Source organism: Hyaena hyaena, unplaced genomic scaffold (assembly GCF_003009895.1).
Source record: "Hyaena hyaena isolate Hyena2069 unplaced genomic scaffold, ASM300989v1 scaffold_38, whole genome shotgun sequence".
Taxonomy (NCBI): Eukaryota; Metazoa; Chordata; class Mammalia; order Carnivora; family Hyaenidae; genus Hyaena; species Hyaena hyaena.
The window spans coordinates 1550536-1570469 of NW_024080670.1; the positions used below are offsets into that span (position 1 = coordinate 1550536).

General features: G+C 51.5%; 1 protein-coding gene across 6 annotated transcripts in view; it reads right to left on the reverse strand.

The window, feature by feature from the left end:
• Positions 1-263: 263 nt before the first annotated feature.
• Positions 264-19934, reverse strand: part of NUP214 (nucleoporin 214) — a 102346-nt gene continuing 82675 nt past the window's right edge. For 4 of the 6 annotated variants that reach the window (XM_039229503.1, XM_039229506.1, XM_039229507.1 and 1 more), the window contains 6 exons: positions 18738-18891; positions 11698-11850; positions 5160-5331; positions 3076-3215; positions 2005-2029; positions 264-1494 (listed from right to left, as the gene is read on the reverse strand). In XM_039229503.1, coding sequence (XP_039085434.1) covers positions 1461-1494; positions 2005-2029; positions 3076-3215; positions 5160-5331; positions 11698-11850; positions 18738-18891 — 678 coding nt within the window. In that variant the 3' untranslated portion in view covers positions 264-1460. Of the gene's footprint in view, positions 1495-2000; positions 2030-3075; positions 3216-5159; positions 5332-11697; positions 11851-18737; positions 18892-19934 lie in introns of those variants that run through there. The other 2 variants (XM_039229504.1, XM_039229505.1) reach the window with 2 other exon arrangements.

The window sequence follows — 19934 nt, forward strand, 5'->3', positions numbered from 1 at the left end:
CTAATGCCTGAAACCTAATAGGGCTGCACGCTGGGACTCCTCTTCTGAGGGGCCTGGACTCAGCGCCCTGGGGCCTCCAGGCCCAGCTTTTGGGCTCCTGAGTCCCAGTGTGCAGGACGGGGGATCCAGAGGCTGGCCTTCACACGGAGCCCCCCGATAAGCCCCGCGGGGTGGGACTGGCAGGGCTGGCTGTGGCGTGGGGCACTGCACCCACGTCCACACAGCCCGTTGAGCCAACAGAACCGGCAAGACCACACTGGCTGGAATGTGACAGGTTAAGTCGCATGGAGAACTTTTATTAAAACGCTTTAAAATAGAACTTTCCAATATGTACAACTCTAAACAGCCCTTCCAGACCTTCCCCTGCCATGACCTGAGCCAACACATGGTTGCCTTCTGGCCTGAGAGAGGACAGGCCTTCGTGCTGGCTCCGGATGTGGGGCATCCTGGTTTGTCAGTAACCGCCTAGGACACCACGGGCCCGAGACGTAAAACGTGCCCTGACCTGAAAGCGACGGCACTGCCCACGCCCTACCGGGACCGAAGCCTGGCCCCGCACCGGCACAGCCGACGCCTGGCTGTGTCTTCGCAAGCCCAGGCCTGCCCGAGGGTTATCTGCGCTGCCACTAACAGACGGCGGGCCGGGCGTGGCGCCCCTCGTCACTGCCACTGCAGACAGAGCTGTCTCCTCCATCACTGCTCTGCAGGGCAGAAGGAATCGGCGCGGGACATACAGCACCCAGAGCCAAGTCGCAAAGCTGAGCGGACCCCGTCGTCGGCACCCACCGGCCTATCTCCCGTGATCGCCTCGCGGCGACCTGGGCCTTCACCGAAGGTGCTCCTGCCTCTTCTAAAACTCAGCTGATACCTGCGTGACTTTCTTTCCCTCCGCCCGATCACAAAGCTGGTGCCTTGAGGGTCCTGATACCCAACAGCAGCCAGGGCACAAAAAGGAGATACAGAGTCATGGCCACAAAAAGGTGGCTGGCCGGCTGGCGCTCAGCCTCTTCCCTACACAAGGGCCCGGGCCCGAGGAGAGCAGGGGCATCGGGGAGAAGCTCCCCCTACCCGCTTCCTGCACTGACCTCCTACGCTGGGGACTTCGCTGCCATCCTTGAAGACACACACTGCGAGCTGGCAGGCCGGGAAGGTTTTATCAGAGCCACAGCAACGAGGGCACCTCTCTCCAAGGCTGTGACCTGACAAAGCCCATATACATTCTGCACGGAAACAGACCACAGGGTTTAACAGACGGGGGGCCAGGAAGGAGAACACGACAACCAACACGAAATAGAAAACGAAACAGACAAGCGATCAAGTGTCTCTGGAGTTTTGGTTTCTGCTGTTTCTTTCCGGGGGTGGTGCAGGGAGACCGTCCACGTTACAGGACCGCGCCAGTGCTGCTCGGTGACCAGGAGCCGAGAATGCAGTTGGTCCCGGGAAGGAACACGGACACCCACTCAGCTTCTCCAGCCACCAAAGCCCTGGACAGACCTGCAAGGAAGCGCCAGGAGAGGCGGGTCAGCCGCTGAGCCAAGGAGGGCTTCGGGGCGCGTGCAACCGCCTGCGGTCAAAGTCAGAACTCGGGACTGCTCGTGGCTACAATTCCACGCAGAAGCAGAGGGCAAGGATCAAAAAATAAGACATGGTGATGGGCTGGGAGGCCCGCGGGCAGCATGGGGCATCTGAGCCGCTAATGGAGAACTAAGGAGCAGCACCTTGCGCGTCCCACCACCTAGGCCTGGCTCATCGGAAGGCAAGCTCTTACGAATGGCCCTCGAGCAGGCCAGGCCTGGCACCTTTGACCATTCTCCCACCGAGATTAGCAGGTCGATGAAACCCAAAACCCGCCGCCGATCCCCGTGCCTCCAGGACAGGCGGGTACAAGAGGAAATGGGAAAAGCAGGTAAAAATGTACAAACGGAGCAAAGGTTTGTAGTCCCATGTTTTCATGCACTCCTCCCTCCCTATCTAAATGGCTGGAAAGTGGGAATGGGTACTCACGAGTTAGATGATCCAAAGGTGAATACTGAAAAAGATGGAAAGGGCGGAGTGAAGTCAGCACACAGGCACCTGAGAGGTGGAGGTGGGTCCCTCCCTCTCTCCCGGAGAAGAGCCCCACCGACCCCTACCTACAGGCCAGGATGGAGATGAGGGACCCTTCTGGGTTCTTCCCTCCCCCATGCCAAGTGTGGGCAGTGGGTCCCTCGCATGGTGCCTCCCAATCGGCCGTGCTAGGGCCACACAGACCCCTTTCATTAGGAAACTGTTTTTCATCTCCCATCGCTTGCTGCTTCTTGGTGAGGCCAGAGCAGTAAAGACACGTGGGTCCAGGCCGGCCCTGCTGCTCCCTCTCTGGCCTTGTGGGCAAATAGGGCCCCTGAAGTTTTTGTCTTCAGTTGTAAAATGGTGCCCCCGCCTCGCTGCTGCACCTTGCAGAGTGATGCACAGATAAAAGCAGAACATATGTGGTCTGCTATCCGAAGAGGTGAGGGTTAACAAATCAGAGACGTTTCGTGAAGTCTCTACGTCTTTTTTTTTTTTAATTTTTTAATGTTTTATTTATTTCTGAGAGAGAGAGAGACAGCGTGAGCAGGGGAGGGTCAGAGAGAGAGGGAGATGCAGAATCTGAAACAGGCTCCAGTCTCTGAGCTAGCTGTCAACATAGAGCCTGATGCGGGGCTCGAACCCACGAACCGTGAGATCATGACTTGAGCTGAAGTCGGACGCTTAACTGACTGAGCCGCCCAGGCACCCATCTATGTCTTATTTTTTAAGTTTGCTGGCTTGCAGTTTTAAACTAAGGTCTAGTATGACGGTTTATATTTTGGGTTCTCAAATCTTGAGAGAAAAACCAAGCCCATCTTCTCTTTCTTTGGTAAGAACGGGCACAATGTCACACATCTAAGTAAAGCCTAGAAAGCACATGTTGTCTTTCAACCACTTTTGGCTGCAGACCACGAAACTGACCAGCCAGGTAAAAGCCACTTGTGTGGTTAGGGGGATGAGGGGCAGGCGTTTCCTGAAGGAAAGGGCAGGGGGGCTACGGTGAGGGAACAACGTCTGGCCGCCTACCTCCTCCACCAGATCCAAAGCTGGAGAACCCCCTGCTCTGGGTCCCGAATCCAGAGGTCTGTTGGGAAAGGGATCCGAAAGTCGGTGCGTTCTGACTCGCCAGCGTGCCGAAGGACGTGGTGTTGCTGCTGCTCCCGAACCTGTGTCCCAGGGGGAGACCGGCCATGGTTAGTGCGGCCGCACTGGCACAGCTGCCCCATGCCTGGCCCCCCAGAGCTTGTGGGTGGCACACTTTGCACACACGAATCAAGGGGGACGTGCCTGGTTTAAACCAATGGCCTCTCAGAAAGAACAGGCCAGGGCCCAGAGCACACCTCAGCTTTGGGAAGGAAGAGGGTGGGGGCACGATCCCAAATCCAACCGGTCCAGTGGGCCAGCTTTTATTCCCTGTCTGGAAGTTGCAGGTCATCTGGAAATTAAGCAGCCCTACGGTGTCTGCTCTTTCTCTCTCTGATCACTCTTGAACTTCACCCCAGAGCTTAGACATTTCTCATTCATCCACGAGCCTGGCCCCCAGTCACTCGTCTTTAGCTCCTCTGTGGATCTCGATTCCGGGGACTTTCCGGAATGAGGTGAGGGTCTCCTGGGAGCAGACCCTCGCGGGGCCCTGCCTGCTCGTGCTGTTCCTGCCCCTGCTCCAGGCCTCCCACGAACGGTGGGAGCTCCTCAGACGTCCGCCAGGGGCAGCCCAGGGACCCGGGACTTCTCGGGCCACCGCCGTTACTTGTCAGCCCTCTTTGACAAAATGGAATGAACCAGCCAGTCAGGGCTTATGTGGGTGAGCCCCCCTCTCAAGGCATAAGACGATACTTTTCTACTGGTAAAGAAAATAGCAGGTTTCAAATAAGCAAATAAGACCTCAAGATTCCTATCAGCCCCAAGGCCTCCGACTCCGCAGCGGTCTGTGCGGAGCGGTCACTGCATGCGTCAGTGACCGTCAGGACCCGCCAAGAGTACTGGTTTAAGTTGGCCCCGACTCTCCTTTAAAAGCCTTTAACTTTAATTCTTGGGGTTTCCTGGGGGAAACTTAAAAGAACTCGCAGTCTCTACATGAAATCCAAGAAGCAATATATCAACTCGCTCACCTTCTTGAAGGCGGCATTTGTGCACTAGCATCTTTCATGAAGGAGAAAGGGTCTAAGTAAGAACATACTTCGGTTTACTTCCCAGATAAAGATGCTACCACCTCCCCAAGATTCAGCACAAGGCCCTGACAACTCCCCCAAACAAAGCCCCCATGCTTTCCCCAAGCCTTCAGCCTTATGCAGCTCGAGTCCTGCGGCCAGGGCCGGGGCTACCAGCCCGTGATCTCAGACACTAAAACGTCTCCTGAAGGAGTCACTTTGTCGTCATCCCCACACACGTTTTATTGGGATTCCGTGGCGCGGTGAAAGCTATTTATTCTCTTCTTGGGGTTTTGGCAACAGGATAGAATTTCTGGGGCCCTTCAAAGCCAATCCCTAACGTGGCGTTTTCAAGTGAGGACGTGCACAAGGCAGTCAGAGCAGCTTTGCAAGCCGAGCAGTCACTGACTCTGAAACATGCAGAGGGCCCAGGCGGTGCCCTGTATGCAGCGTAGATGGCCCGTGGGACTGTGACCCGAGTGCCCGCTCTGGGGGTCTGGAGTGCAGTCAGGGACCCAGGAGCGGTTTGCCTAAGGACAACAGGTAGACGACAATCCCAAGAGGAAAGAATGTGGCAGAAACCATCATTTTGGTTTCCCTGACAGAGGTGGCCTCACAGGGGCAATCCTGGCTAGGACATGGCCAGGACGGGACTGTTTTTCTTTCTCTAATCATCCTTTAGTCCCGCCAGGATAACAGGGGTCCGTCCGCCAACCAGCACCCCACGTTTCCAGGGGACGGCAACACCACTCCCATCCATGTGTGTGCTCGGCAGACTCTGGCCGGGAAGAGATGAGCCTCCCCAGAGAGGAACACGAGCCCTGGACTGGCTCGTCTGTCGATCTCGAGGGAGGGGGGCTTCAGCTCAGGTAGGAGCGGGGAAAACGCAAGAATGGTCCCTCCAAAGCCGGGGTCCGGGCCCCAGTGCCTTCGGCGGTCCCGGTCCCCCGGGGGGCTTACCCGAATCCTCCTGCGCTGGCGGCCGCAGTACCCTCTCCGAACACTTTGCCTCCCGTCGAGCCCAGAGGGCTTGTAAAGGCTGGGGCTGAACCGAATGCTGGCACCCCTCCAAACCCAGGGGATCCCCCAAAAGTAGGAGGGCTGCCAAACACTGGAGCAGCACCGAAGCCACCTGAGCAAAACAGAGGCAAACAAACAGAAACAGGGAAAAAAAGAGAGGAGACAGGAAGAGAAGATAATGAGCAGTGAGAAATCAAATCAAAAGAGGAAGGAAAAAGGGGGAAATACGTTAGAAGTTCAAATACCAAAAACCCTAAGTGGGGGAGACAGCCCTTCTAAATACCGCACCCCACCCCCCATCTCTCGCAGAGGGGGCAGGGCTGCCAGGGGAGCTCCAGGAGTTCTGAGACCCCAGCAGACTCCGTGTCTGCCTGGGGGACCCTCAGTCCCGCCCACGGGAACGCTGGACCGGCCGGCGCCGAGTCCCGTGGAATCAGATGGTCACCAGGAACCGACCCCCGCCAGCCCCGCTGTGCTGTTCTGAGACCTCTCGCTGAAAAGGCATTCCTGAGAACTCCACTCCCTGCCCAGCTGTCAGAGATGCCAGAGGTGACAGATGTGATTACTGTCACGACACAGACAAGGCTCCTAGCTTCATGAAGACCCACGTTACGAAGCTACAGGCTCCGAGCCTGTTCTGGGGAAGAATGGACGAACTGGGGTACAGGAGAGACAGAGGGGCGCATGGCACTAGGGCTCAGCCAAGGGGCTTCGTATTTATTTCAAGACTTACGGCTCTCACGTCTCTCCCCACAAAAATTTTCTTTAAATAAAACCGCTCTCTCTCTGTAGGCAGGAGCTACCCCTGGATAAAAAAAGTGCATAAAAGAGCGTTAAAAAGCATACAGAGTTTCCTCTGCGGGGGAGGGCTCGGGAGAAACGAGGTAAGGCCATCGACTGGGCCTGAGGAGAGCCACCAGAGCCTGACTCCCCTGCCACTCATGTGGACATGGCCCTGAGGGGAGGGGGGCGACATGCACGCAGGCCACGGTCGCATGGAGGCTGGTCTGCAGGGGAGGCGGGCTCCTCGGCCCAGGGGAGATGCCCACCAGGCAGGACGATGGACACCCTTCCCTGACAGTTCCTTCTGCCCCTAGGGGGGGGTCCTCACCCCCCAAAAGATGCCGCTTACCTCATTTGAGGCTATGAGCAGAACCCCCCCCCCCCGCCCCCTCAGTGAGTGTCTGTTGAACAGAATGGAAAGACCTGGTACGAGCAACGTGCTCTAGAGAGGAGTCTCTTAACACGAGCCCTGGCCCAGGGAGTGACACGCTAACGGGCAGGGGAGCAGCCGTGCAGGCACAGGGGCGCCAGGGATGCCACGGCCGCCCCTTCCGGGACGCGAGTCCTGTTGTCAGAGGGGCGGCGCGGGCCTTACAGAGGCACAAGCACACCACAAGCTTCTGCTACGTGATCGGGAACGATCAGACTCTGGGTAGGAAGCTATGAGCTGAACTCTTTCATTCTGCGTCAGTTGGTGGCTCCCTCCCGTGTGTGTTTGCCGCTGCCGGTGTTGGACACGTTTTGCTCAGGCTCCCGTTGGGGTTAACATTCTAGATTTTAAACCCTTGAGTGAAATTCCACGCCATGATAATGGAGACTGTCGGGTTACAAATACGAGAGACTGGAAAAAAAAAAAAGTGCTAAAAAACCCTTGCGGTTGAATTATTGAAGACCTGGTCACAGATCTCGTTACACTTTCTTCCTAGACACACGGCCGGATCTGGGGCCCTGTACGCAGTATGATTCGGACTTCTTGGTGGAAGGCGAGTGAAAAATGAGAAGTCACAATGATACAGAAAGTAAACCCGGGCTGGGGAGAGGGGGAGATTAAACACACACACACGCGTGTGCACGCACGTGCACCACCCCTCCCCCCACATCACACACACGTATACCCCCCACGTTTCATATACACACATACCACACCCACACCACACATCCACACACACCCACACATTCACACCACACCCACCCCCATCACACACACACACACACACACACACACACACACAACCACATATACCATATCCACACCCACCACAGACAAGACACACACCCTCACCACACACACACACACCCCTACCACACAAACCACATCCACACACACCCCACATTCACACACATGTATCACATCCACAGTCACATCACACACACACACACACAGTGCGGTGAAACGACAAAGCTGCGTCACAGTAAATGAACACAAATTTGCTAATAATCAATGATGATAAAATACCTGACTGACCGAGGGCCCTCCGCGTGCCAGCTGCGGTCCCAGGTGCTGCCCCACACTTTGCCTCAATCCTCCCGATAAACCTGGGGCCCACACCTCGCAGGTGAGATAACAGGCTCAGAGAATACGGAGGCAAAAGCACAAACGGCTATTCGCCCAAGTCCAGCCACCTGGTAGTGGAGGCGCTGGGACTGAGAGCAAGGGCTGAGTGACTCAAGAGGGTGCCCACCCTCGAACTGCCTGTGTCACCTTGCCTCCCTCCACTGCGACCCCCCCCCCTGCAACAGGGCAGTGGGGGGTGGAGGCAGTGGGCTGCGCACAGCATCCTGCCCCTCCTCCGCCCCTACCCACAAGTCCTCTCCACCACTATTATTTCCTAAGCCAACTGTACTATAAGGGAGGATGGACACTTCTGGAATTTTCAAAGACTCACTGAAATGGTCCATCTAGAATCTGTCTTAAAGCAAAACGCCAATCATGACTTCTCAGGCCTCTGCTCTCACCTGGGCAGGAAGGAGGACTCCTTTACTGTAAGCAGCCTTCCTTGTGCTCAGGACCCGGGGCGGGGGCACCTCCTACAGCCCCCTGAAAACTGCCCTAAGTCCTGCAGTGGGAGCCCAAGTGTGGGCAGCACAGGGGACGCGATCTTCCTCCACCCTCGCTGTCACCTTTGTGGCTACCAGTTGATTCACCTGCTGTATATAAAGGGTAGCTTTGTCTGCTGGGAATCCTCAGTCTGAGGGGTCTTACGGGGCAAACAAACAGGAAAAATATTCTGAAAGGCAGGAGAACATACTTTCTCTAGGACTTAAAAAAATAAAAGCCTAAGATTCTCAGTCAATCCTGATCCCAGGATAAGGAACAACATATAAGAAAAACATGTGAATCAAATAAAATGTTATCTGGTTCCTTAAAAAAAATAAATCAAGCATCAATGACTAATGAATTAAAATTTTTTTCTTTTTTGTTTTTTAAGTAGGCTCCACACCCAGTGTGGAGCCCAATGCGGGGCTTGAACTCACGATCCTGACATCAAGATCTGAGCTGAGATCAAGTTGGCCACTTCACCAACCGAGCCACCTAGGTGCCCCAATGAACTACAGTTTCGTAGTTGAACGTCTGCTTGTTAACTAGGCCCCAGAGGGGTCCCGTGAGGAAGGGTGGGGGCAAAGTAAAGCCACGATATTTGTGTCTGGTGCATTTTATAGTCTATGAAGAATATCAAAAGCTGGCAAACCAAAGACTAACTCATCCAAGCCACAGATCGGAGTAAAGGAGCACAGGGTATGGAAACCACATCAATATAGGTTCTAAAAGGTGGGACTCCAGGGACTGGTGGGGTGGCCCTAAGTCAGAGTCACCCATGCATCTGGTCCCCCGCTGCGGTCCTTCCTCAGGACTCACATAATTTCAAAGGCTCCCATACACAAGAGGGAGAAGCATCTTGACCACCCCCCCGTCTTGGGGAGTCTGCTTTAAAGAGCCCCTTTCTCTGCAAACATCTCCCCCCACTCTGCCTCTGATGTTTCGTGGAGGTAGGGGATCTTTCCACATGATTTTCCATGTAACAGAGGCAGGAATGCAGACCCTCTGTAGAGCTGAGAGATTCAGGACAGAGAGGCAGTTTATGTTTTCTTTTTGTTTTTTTGTCTGAACATATATTGTCCTTTATACTTTTAAATGATAAATGTAATGTACAATTATAGACGGTCACACAATCCCCAGTGTAGACTTTAGAAGCAATATTGGGACACGCAGTAGCGCTGGTGATAATTTTATTCTGGATTCCAGGAGGGCCTTCCACCTGTAAGGAGTAACTGCTCTGTCTACTTGCAGGAAGTGGATGTTGTACGTGTTATGTAGAGAGATTTATGTACGTTATGCTCAAAAGCAAAAAAAAAAAAAAAAAAAGNCAGTGCTATTGCTTGTGTCATAGGGGAGTCCTATTGTTAACTTTTTGAGGAACCTCCACACTGTTTTCTAGAGGGGCTGCACCAGTTTACATTCCCACCAACTGTGTAGGGGGGTGCCCATTTCTTCACATCCTCACCAGCATCTGTAGTCTCCTGATTTGTTTTAGCCACTCTGGCTTGAGGTGGTATCTCATGATGTTGAACATCATTTCATGAGTCTGTTGGCCATCTACATGTCTTTGGAGAAGTGTCTGTTCATGTCTTCCCATTTCTTCCCTGGATTATTTGATTTTTGGGTGTGGAGTTTGGGGAGTTCCTTATAGATTTTGGATACTAGCCTTTTATCCGATATGTCGTTTGTAACCATCTTCTCCCATTCAATCTGTTGCCTTTTAGTGTCGAATGAGAAATTGCTGCAACTGAGGGCAAGGAGGTTGTTTCCTGCTTTCTCCTTTAGGGTTTTAATGGTTTCCAGTCTCCCATTCCGGTCCTTTATCCATTTGGAGTTTATTTTTGTGCATGGTGTGAGAAAGTGGTCTAGTTTCCTTCTTTGCATGTTGCTGTCCAGTTCTCCCAGCACCGTTTGTTAAAGAGGCTCTTTTTTCCATTGGATATTCTTTCCTGCTTTGTCAAAGATCAGTTGGCTGTATACTTTTGGGTCCAATTCTGAGTTCTCAGTTCTGTTCCATTGGTCTATGTGTCTGTTTTTGTGCCACTACCATACTGTCTTGATGATTATTGCTTTGTAGTAAAGGCTAAAGTCTGGAATGGTGATGCCTCCCGTTTTGGTTTTTTTCTTCAATATTACTTTGGTTATTTGTGGTCTTTTGTGGTTCCATTAGAACTTTATAGTTCTAGTTTTGAGAAGAATGCTGGTGCAATTTTGATTGGAATTGCAATGAATGTGTAGTTTGCTTCTTGCCTCCGTTTTATTTTGCACCTCCTTTATAGCACTTTTTAATTTAGTCCATTTTTAATATCCTTGATCTTTGTAGCAAGAGTCTGTGTTGTCTTCTATGCTTTTTTCAAGCCCAGTGATTAACTTTATGACTATTCTAAATTCTTGTTCATTTAGGTTGCTTATATCTGTTTTGATCATTTCTTTAGCTCTTACTTCTTCCTGGAATTTCATTTGAGGAGAGTTGTTCCATTTTGTCATTTTGGCTACTTTGCCATCCCTTATGAGTTTTCAAAGCTTGTTATGTGCTCTGCATCTGCAAGCAATGCTATATTAAAGGGGACATCATACATTGTCCAAGGCCTGGATGTTCAGGAGGTGTTTTTTGTAGAGTTTACTTGCCCTCTGCTGTTGTTACATTGGTTTTTTAATTTCCTTACTCATAGTGATATTTTGGACCCTCCACCAGGTGTGCTTGGATTTGTTCCTTGATGTAGCACTGTAAAGGAAAACAAACAGGAAACAAAAACCTGCAAACACACACAAATAAACACACACACAAATACAAAACAACCAAAAAACGCAAATACTCAAAAGCAAAAAAAAAAAAAAAAAAAAACTGGAAAAACCAGGCTTCAAGTAAAAAACAGGTGGAAGTGGTGCCTATGGAAGAGCACATACAAAGAGAAGTGATCGGGGCCAGAGAAAGTCAACATTGACCAGCAAAAAAAAAAAAAAAAAAAGTGATTTGGGAAAGAGGACAAATGAAATAAACATAAAAACCAGCCAGATCAGGGCACCTGGGTGGCTCAGTAGGTTAAACGTCCTACTTCAGCTCAGCTCATGATCTCACAGTTCACTGATTCAAACCCCACATCGGGCTCTGTGCTGACAGCTCAGAGCCTGGACCCTGTTTCGGATTCTGTGTCTCCCTCTCTGCCCCTCCCCCGCTCACACTCTGTCTCTCTCGGTCTCTCAAAACTAAATAAACATAAAAAATATTTTAAAAAAACCCCCAAAACTGGTTGGACCATCTGTCTTCCCAGGACCGCTAATGGGACCCCAGTAAGTCTGTGACTCGGGTGCTTTTTGGTTTACGTTTGTGTTATTGCTGTCTTACATATTCCCTTACTTTGCTTGTACTGCAGTTGCTAGATATTTACAATGCTTTCTGCCTTAATACAAAGAGTTCTCTTAAGGATTCCACTACATGCATTCTGTGCTTTTAACAGGTCTTGGGAGACCTAGAACAGTGTTAGGAGCACAGCAGATACTCTGTAAATATAAAAATGAATTGGGGAGAAAAAGCCCCTTTAACCACACTCCAGTCCTGCTCCCCTGAGAAGCACCCTAGAGAGCTCTCCTTCCAGGTATCTCTGTGGATGTAAACATACGTTTAAAAAGAACGCCGGCTAACAACTATCAGAGTACCTGTTTTATTTGGAGTTGAGAACCCGAAGCCTTGGGATGCCACACTTCCTCCTCCAGAGCTGAAAGTGCCGGCAGGTTTCTGTTCTCCAAATGACGAGCTGGCAAATCCACCAAATGTCTTGGCCCCACTGTTTCCAAACAGATTAGATGTATCTGAAGAAAGGAAAGACATGTTGAGGGCAATCAGAGGGAGAGAAGCGTCCTTATCTACTTAGCGCAGAAAAGAAACTGCAGCGAGGTGTTTGAGGGGAAGTGAGCGAGGAGTCTGGGATTCAAGGGAGCTGAGCCATGACAAACACCCTCTCTGATTCACACGCATGTTGGTGACCGGTTCTTAATCTGTGGGAACCCAGGCTTCGGATTCTATGGGTGCGCCATAAGTGGGGGGGAGGGGTCTATAGCAGGCCCCGGCGAAGAGGCGCTTCTGCGGAAGGGCACCTGTGCTCCCCCAGAGAATCAGGTCTATCCACTGGCTTCCCACAAGACCGTCTTCTTCTTCTTTTTAGAAAAATTTTTAATGTTTAGGGGAGCCTGGGTGGCTCAGTCGGTTAAGTGTCTGGCTTCGGCTCAGGTCATGATCTCATGGTTCGTGGCTATGAGCCCCGCATGGGCTCTGTGCTGACAGCTCCGAGCCTGGAGCCTGCTTCAGATTCTGTGTCTCCCTCTCTCTCTGACCCTCCCCTGCTCACGCTGTCTCTCTCTGTCAGAAATAAATAAAAAACTTTTAAAATTTAAAAAAAAAAAAAGAAAGAAAAATTTTTAATGTTTATTTATCATTGAGAGACAGAGAAAGACAGAGCATGATCATGGGAGGGGCAGGGGCAGAGAGAGGGGGAGACAGAATCCGAAGGAGGCTCCAGGCTCTGAGCTGTTAGCACAGAGCCCAATGCGCGGTTCGAACCCACGAACTGTGAGATCATGACCTGAGCCGAAGTCAGGAACTTAACCGACTGAGCCACCCCCTGAGACCGTCTTCTAAAGAATAGGGCTCGCTTTCATTCACCTCCTCATGTGAAAACTTCACATTTTGTCAAGCGAGAGAAAACAGAGTCACAGTACATCCAAACCAAGCGCAATGGCATCCAGCTGTCTGCTTTTATGGTCAGGTGGGCACGCTGGCTGTTACCCGAGTGCTCAGGGAATGGCAAGAGAAGCAAGCAAAACCACAGTACTCCTAACTCCGATCTGATGGGAGCTGGAGAGGTTCTGAGGAACGTAAGAGGCGCCAAGACTTCCAGTCTGACCGCCTTTTCCTAAGTGGTTCACCAAAGCCCTTGACCTTTCCGATGCTTATCTAGTGGGTCACTCTCTCTACACACGAAGCCCATGCCAGGAATGAAAGGAATAAAGGAAACAAACTCCTAAAAATGAACACAGGTGAGGAGTGCTTGTAGCTGTTACACGAAACGCAAATCTGACCATTCATAGGGAAGTAGCCAAAGTCTTATACACAGAAGCACCTGGGTAATGCAAACTGCACACTGTTTTCTATCAGGAATTTTCCCTTAACCTTTTCTTGGGAGAGGGGAGGGGCAATTCATACCTTCCCACCGTGTGTGGATGGGTGTTTTATTAAAAGAAGGTTGCACCCACAAGAAGGCAGCGAGAGGCTGTCCCAAAATCGGGCTGAGGCCCAAAGACACAGGCGTAGGGCGCTGCACCTGCGCTCCAGGTGGGTAAACGAGAGCTCATTACACGTCGCCCAGTGAGAAGTACAAACGTCTGCACAGGACCAGGCTTCCCCCGAGCGGTTCAAGTGCTCAGAGAGAGGGTGACAGTGAGGAGGGGAGGGGAATAACTCACTCTCGAGGTCAACTTGTTTGAAGATGTGCCCCGCCACTAAACTCTCAGTCCCAGGTCCCCCCCCCCCCCTCCCCGAGACTGTTGCTCTTTGTAGCTGCAACACTGCAATCTACAATCCAGGAAGTGAGTAGCCTTATCTCAGGAACAAGGCCACCTCAAATTTCCAGGCAGTGATACACAGAGCCCCAGGCCACCACACGGCCCCCTGCTCTGGAAAACTCCCGCTGACAGTTGGAGACCTTGGCTAGGAGTGTGCCAGGCATGGATGGTAGGAGTGGTTAACAAGCTCCTTTTCATCACTCTCGTACTAGCAGTCCCTTCTGTCCCCCTTTTCTAGAGGGATTCGCAGGGGGAGCCTACTAAATGCCCCTTCAATGGTCCAGGTCCAAGTTAGCTTAGAGGCCACATTTTACTTTCGGTGGCAGCACATTCGACGCTGGAGATGAACGACAGGCTTCTCAGCCACTCCTTCTCCTTGGTACCTCAGGGACACAGAGGACTGCAACTTTCTGGCTTCGGTAGTACTCATGAGGCAAAAATTCCAAACAGCAAATCAACTCAAGTGCAAGAGCTGGGGCTAGTTCTTCCTTTGGAGAAACTGGAAATACAGAGCTGAAATGATGTTACTGGGACAGTGCTGGGAGACTTAAATTCCTGAAGTCTGAGGACACTGAGAAGTTTCTGGGCGTCTTCATCCCTTCGGCTCCGGAGATTCCTCTGCCTGGAAGATGCTCATGGGCGTCACGGCAGAAAACGCAGGGATACTGCAGGCAGCGCTGGCTCAGAGCACCTAGGAGTGGTGGGGTCCACACGGCTGTAGTGAAGATTAGAAGATCTGATGGGTGCAGAGCGCCTAGTTGGGCCAATGGCAGGTCCTCAGAAAACAGAACTTTCCCTCTGTTTAATTCTTCCTCCTGCTATAGCCCACTCAGGTTCAATACAGTAAGACACAGAGCAGATCAGTGGCAGAAAAATCCTTTCATTTTGTAAAGACCGTGAGAGTTAAAGCGCTTGAGTTGTAAGCGTAAGTTTCCATCTGCAGCCTCAAAGGGAGCTCCATGTGGCGAAATGTCCCAGGATCTAGGCTGCTTGAAGCCAAGTGGCATCAGGCAAGTCTGTTTCTCTCTTTCTGTGGTCAACGGCTTCTCCGTCCTCTCCTAGTGCCTCTGAAACAACACAGCCTCTGGCTCTTGACATATGGTGAAAGGGGGTCCTGGCTATTGGGACAGCATGTTACCATAAAGGAGATGCCTCTTCACTTGTGGAAAGAGCAGCCCGCAGGGAAGCCGGTCTTCGCAGAGCTGTCTGGGGACTCCTGGGGGGTGGCAAGCACAGGGACAACCAGCATCTGCTCTGGGCTTCCTCCTGCTGGTGCGACACGGATCCTCTTGGGTCTTTCATTTGGTGAAAACAGTTGCCTAATCCAACATCAGGGTCCAACCCAGCTTAAGTTACGCCAGATATAAATTTGATATAAATAATGTCACAGAGACCAGGTCCCGCGGCATTCTGCAGGTCTAAAGTCACGAATTAGAATTTAACATGCACTGAGGAGGACGTTCTCAAGTAGCTCTTGTCCAGGATGTTTACCAAGACATTTTCTTTTTTTTTTTTTAATGTTTATTTTTGAAAGAGAGACAGAGCACAAGCAGAGAAGGGGCAGAGAGAGGGAGAGACAGAACCCGAAGCAGGCTCCAGGCTCTGAGCTGTCAGTGCAAAGTCCGACATGGGGCTCGAACCCACGAACCGTGAGATCATGACCTGAGCCAAAGACGGATGCTTACCTGACTGAGCCATCCAGATGCCCCACTTTCCAGGACATTTTCTTAAAGAACAATTGTAAAGGGAGACTTGTGGGCCCAAAAGATTCTCATCAACTGGCTTCTTTATCCGCATGCAATATACTTTTCAGGCCTCCGAACAGAAAGAATGTGCTGGGAAAGGTTCTAACCCGTGTTCTTCGGAGAAGACTCGAGGAGGCAGTAGGTCCTTACAGGTAACAATTCGCGGTGGTGAATTTTAAGCGACCCCAGGGGTTAACGGTTAACAGTGTATCTGTGGTAGAGTCTCCGGGGAAGACAGCAGAGACCTCTGCAAGGCGGGGGCTTCTGGATAAAGAACAGGCCAACTCTAAGCAACAGCGTTCCCAGCTTGCCCTTCTCAGTCACGGCAGACATCTGATTCCTTCTCAGGACTAAAGAGCGTAGCTTCAGGACCACGCTGCCTGGGGCCTCAATGTAACGAGGGAGACTGCTGGCTGTTCAATCTGTGTTCAGATACCTGTCTGCAGGGGAGCAAATTCGATGCCACAGAGAAAGAGCCCGACGGCTGTCAGACAAGGCACACCCAGGAGGAACTGTGTCCGGCCACAAGGCTGGGTAGATCCCCAGAGGCAGCCTGGTGGATCAGGGTTCTGGAAACACACTCGGATTAAAGCCCAGCTGCTCCACTTAATGGCTGCCACCTCTGCGAAGTCCACACCCTTCTGTGAACCTCCTCCCTGACTGGTGAAACGGGGACAGACACATCTAAAGTAGTGTTGTAAGAAGTGGTCAGTCCACCCACACTGAGCAGCTGGCACACGGGAGGTGGTCCCTACAAGTCCATTCCCTTCTGCTTGGTGTCCCATGAAGGAATGGAACACAGGGGCGGTGGGATTCGAGAGAGGGAGAGATCACCGTGGACCCCCATGACCCTCAGGCCAAACCCCACAGATGCAGAGACTTACGGTCACCCTCCGGCAGGTGGAGGGGAGTGGAGGGAGCAAGTGGGCCCTGGTGCTGACACGGGGAGGGGGAGGGGAGGGGTGCGGTGTGTGGAATGCAGCCAGCAGAGAAACTGGCCGAGGCAGAGTGAACGTGCTGGGGGCACAGAAGAGTGCATGGGGCAGCTCATCGAGGGCCTAGACTTCCAGGCCGAGGAGCTGGCTCCAAGACAGTGGGAAGCCGCCAGGGGTCTGTGCAGGGCGGCCAACACTCAGCTTGGTGGGGATGTCTAGGTGCCAGGGGAGGGGACTGGAGGCAGGGAAGGGAGTCCAGAGACTACTGTGATAGCCCAGATGACAAGAGAATCGCGGCCGGAAGGACAGAGAAGCAGCAGGAAAGGGACTACAAGAGGCAGGAAGGGAACCAGGAGAGTCCAGCCATACAGTACGCGGGAGATGTTGCGCTCAGAAGTGTCAAATGTTGCGCAGTCACCCAGAGAGAATGAGGCTGTCCCTGGCGATGTGCAGAGAGCATCCTTAGTTCTGTCTCAAGGACAATGCCTGTCCCCAGAGGACTTTTAGTGGCTCCTTCTCCGCTCTTCTTCCCCTTCTCCTTCAGGGCTACAGAGGCTGCTGTCCCTCTCACTATTGAATCACACGCTCGGTTTTAAGAACAGAATATTGGTCAGCCTTTCCTGTACCCTTTTCAAATTCACTGAAACTGCTCTTCTGCATCAAAGTGAACTGCCGATTTATAAAAGCCAGTGTTTAGGACAATTAAGACTAGCAGGTGGCAGATGTTAAGAATCTGGTATAATCGTCTAGAGTATCTGGTTTAATTTTAAACCAGAACTAAAGAATCGGGCACGATGGTGTGCCAGTGAACAGCGGACTCAGGGGTAGAGGAGGCAGCACCAACTCACGGCAGCGGTCACTTTCCATGGTGTAAACGCTCGCACGAAGGCTGCCTTCACCCAACATGAGGTCGCTGCAGGCAGAAGTGGGGAGAGATGCGCGGAGCTGGCTCTCAGGGGCCAGTTCTTTGACAGGTAAGAGCTGTGACAGAGGAAATGAGCCAGCCAGGAGGAGAGGGGTTTTTATGAGGCTATGACACACCTAAGTCTCAACAAAATAGGTTAGTAACACAATGTAGCAGACGGTAACCTACCCGGGGGCAAAACCCACATTTGTAAGTAGCACATTAATCGAGGGCCTCTTCCGGGCCAGACGCTGTCTTGTATGCTCCCTGTGATCTAGCAGAGCTTGAGATCTGCGGCTTTCTGGCTTGTGACTTAAAAACATCACCTAACCATCTGGGGCTTGTTCCTCATTGGAAAGTGGAGAGGGTGCTTTACAAGAAAGAATCCTGTTTTCAAAGTGTATGCTGTGGAGTCCTGCAGCCGAAGGCTAGGGAAAAGACGAGGAAACCACCCAGGCGTAGCTCTGGCTCCTGACCTGTTTTCTGTCCGTTTCACACATCGGGATTCTGCTTGGATGTTCACCTGCAGAAACAGCTTTTGGAAACTGCTAGACTCGACTTCTAGGAACCCTTCACCTAGGATTTGAAACTCATCCCGGCAGATGGAGAGCTACAGGACGAAGGTTTCTGACTAAGTTAAGAGGTCTGTGTCTCTTGACTGTCATCTTTCCTTATGTATCATCACCAGATGCACCGTGACGTCAAAACAGCTGATCAGTGAATCAGGAGCCTCAGGTGAGAGAAGTTTACTTTTAGCTGCATGAGCCTGAACGCGAAGGAAATTTCTGCCCTGCGTGTAGAACCATCAGCTCCCGATTCATGGAGATCTTGGAGAGCACAGCGGACGAGAGATGGCTCGTGTGTGGCGTGCTAAATGAGGGAAGCGGAGACGAAGATGACGGTCCCAAGTTCCCTTCTTCAGCCTCCACTGGCAGCGGGATTTTTTTTTTTAAGATTAAAAAAACCCCAACTTTCTTTCATTTCCAACCATGAATAGACAGATCAACAAAGAATTTGAAAAATTAGCTGGAGAAAAAAGTGCCAGCAGAAAGACACAGCTTCATTTGAAAATAAGACAAAAATGTAAGAGATGCAAAATAATGAATGCTTCGAGTTTTGGATACCATTTCTCTAGGGCAGCTGTATTTTAAAGCAAATTCAAAGAAGAGCACTACGTAACGAAAGCCCAGATGCTCCTTCCCCGAGCACACGCAGCTCGCTTGGCTGCATTTGTGCCTGTCTGCCTGCATTCACTTCAAGTCACTTCAACCCTAGGAAACAGAGCAATCTGGGCCTTGGGAGAGAAGGCGGGAGGAGCTCAGTGCACAGATCCTCACCCTGCAGCTCTGATGCCTCTTCACGATTATATAGGACATCTCGTGAAAAAACCCCAAGACAGAAAATGAAAATAAAAACAGATCACATTGCTTTGATCCATCTAGGGGCCTTCCAGGCCTCCTTCCTTTCTACGCTGGTCACCGAAGCTCTGAGAGCACCACGTGGATGACAATGGCATTATGGGGCCAAGGGCCCGGGACAGCGGTCTCAACTTACTTGGGGTGGCAGAGGATCCGAAGCCCCCGCTGGCCGAGCTGAATGGATTTTTGTTGGCTGCGTCCAGGCTGGGTTTCCCTCCAAGGCCACTGAAGAAACCTCCCCCTCTTCCAGTGTTTCCAGACCCGAACACGCTCCCACTGGAAGAGGGCTGCTGAAAAACAAAGGGGGCAGGAAGGAGATAGGATGGGAGGCCATCATCAAATGGCAGGCCACATCCGCGGGAAGAAGGCGCTCACAGCCAGGACAAACGGAAAAATCAAGAGCAGTCTGATTAGTTCTGGGACGGATGCTCTGACAGCCACAAAAGAAGCTGGACCCTGGACAGGGACTTCCTACAAGTCAGAAGTTCTCAAGCTCTTCCGTGTTCACAGTTCTCTGAAAACATGATTGATGGTAGGCGGGAACTTTCAAGGCTTATCTGTCCTGCTGCTTGCCTCTCTGTTTGACACAATGCCAGGGGCAGGAAAATCAGCCCCGCCAGGGTCCCCCCAAATGAGAAAGTTTAAAAACATTTCTAGGTGATTATGAACAGCACCTAAATTCTGATTCCTATAGTATTTGGCTGAACTCATCAGCAAGTGATGAGAAGTGATTTAGTGTCTTTTCTCCCAATTTGGGCACTTTTATTTCGTAATGACTTTCCTATACTGCAGAAATAAGCTTAAATTAGTTCCATTGTTGAAATGATGACCATAGCTGAATTTTGTCCAAGTCTGCAAATCTGACGCTCAGAGGATGCTGCTAACTTAGGGCGCGTGCTGACTCAAAGCTGTCTCAGGAACCACACACTTTATTTCTGTCTGGAAATTGGTTCTTTAGGGAAGCCCAGTGCTAGATTTGAAGGACCATTAATATTAGTTAAGTGTGAAGTCTTCTTGGCTGGCAGTGAGAAAGACTTTTAGGAACAGGCCACTGCACAGGAACCTCAGAGGAGTGCCCTTCAAAGGCGGCCAGAGTGGTGCCGAAATCTGTCTTCTGTGAAATAGGAATAATGAACCACCCGACACAAAGCAGTGAGTTGGGGAGCCTGGGTGGCTCACTCGGTTGGGCGTCCCACTCCTGATTTTGGCTCCAGTCATGATCTCATATTTCTTGAGTTTGAGCACCACATTGGGCTCTGTGCTGACAGCGTGGGGCCTGCTTGGGATTTTCTCTCCCCCACCTCTCTGCCCCTCCCCTACTCTTACACCTCAA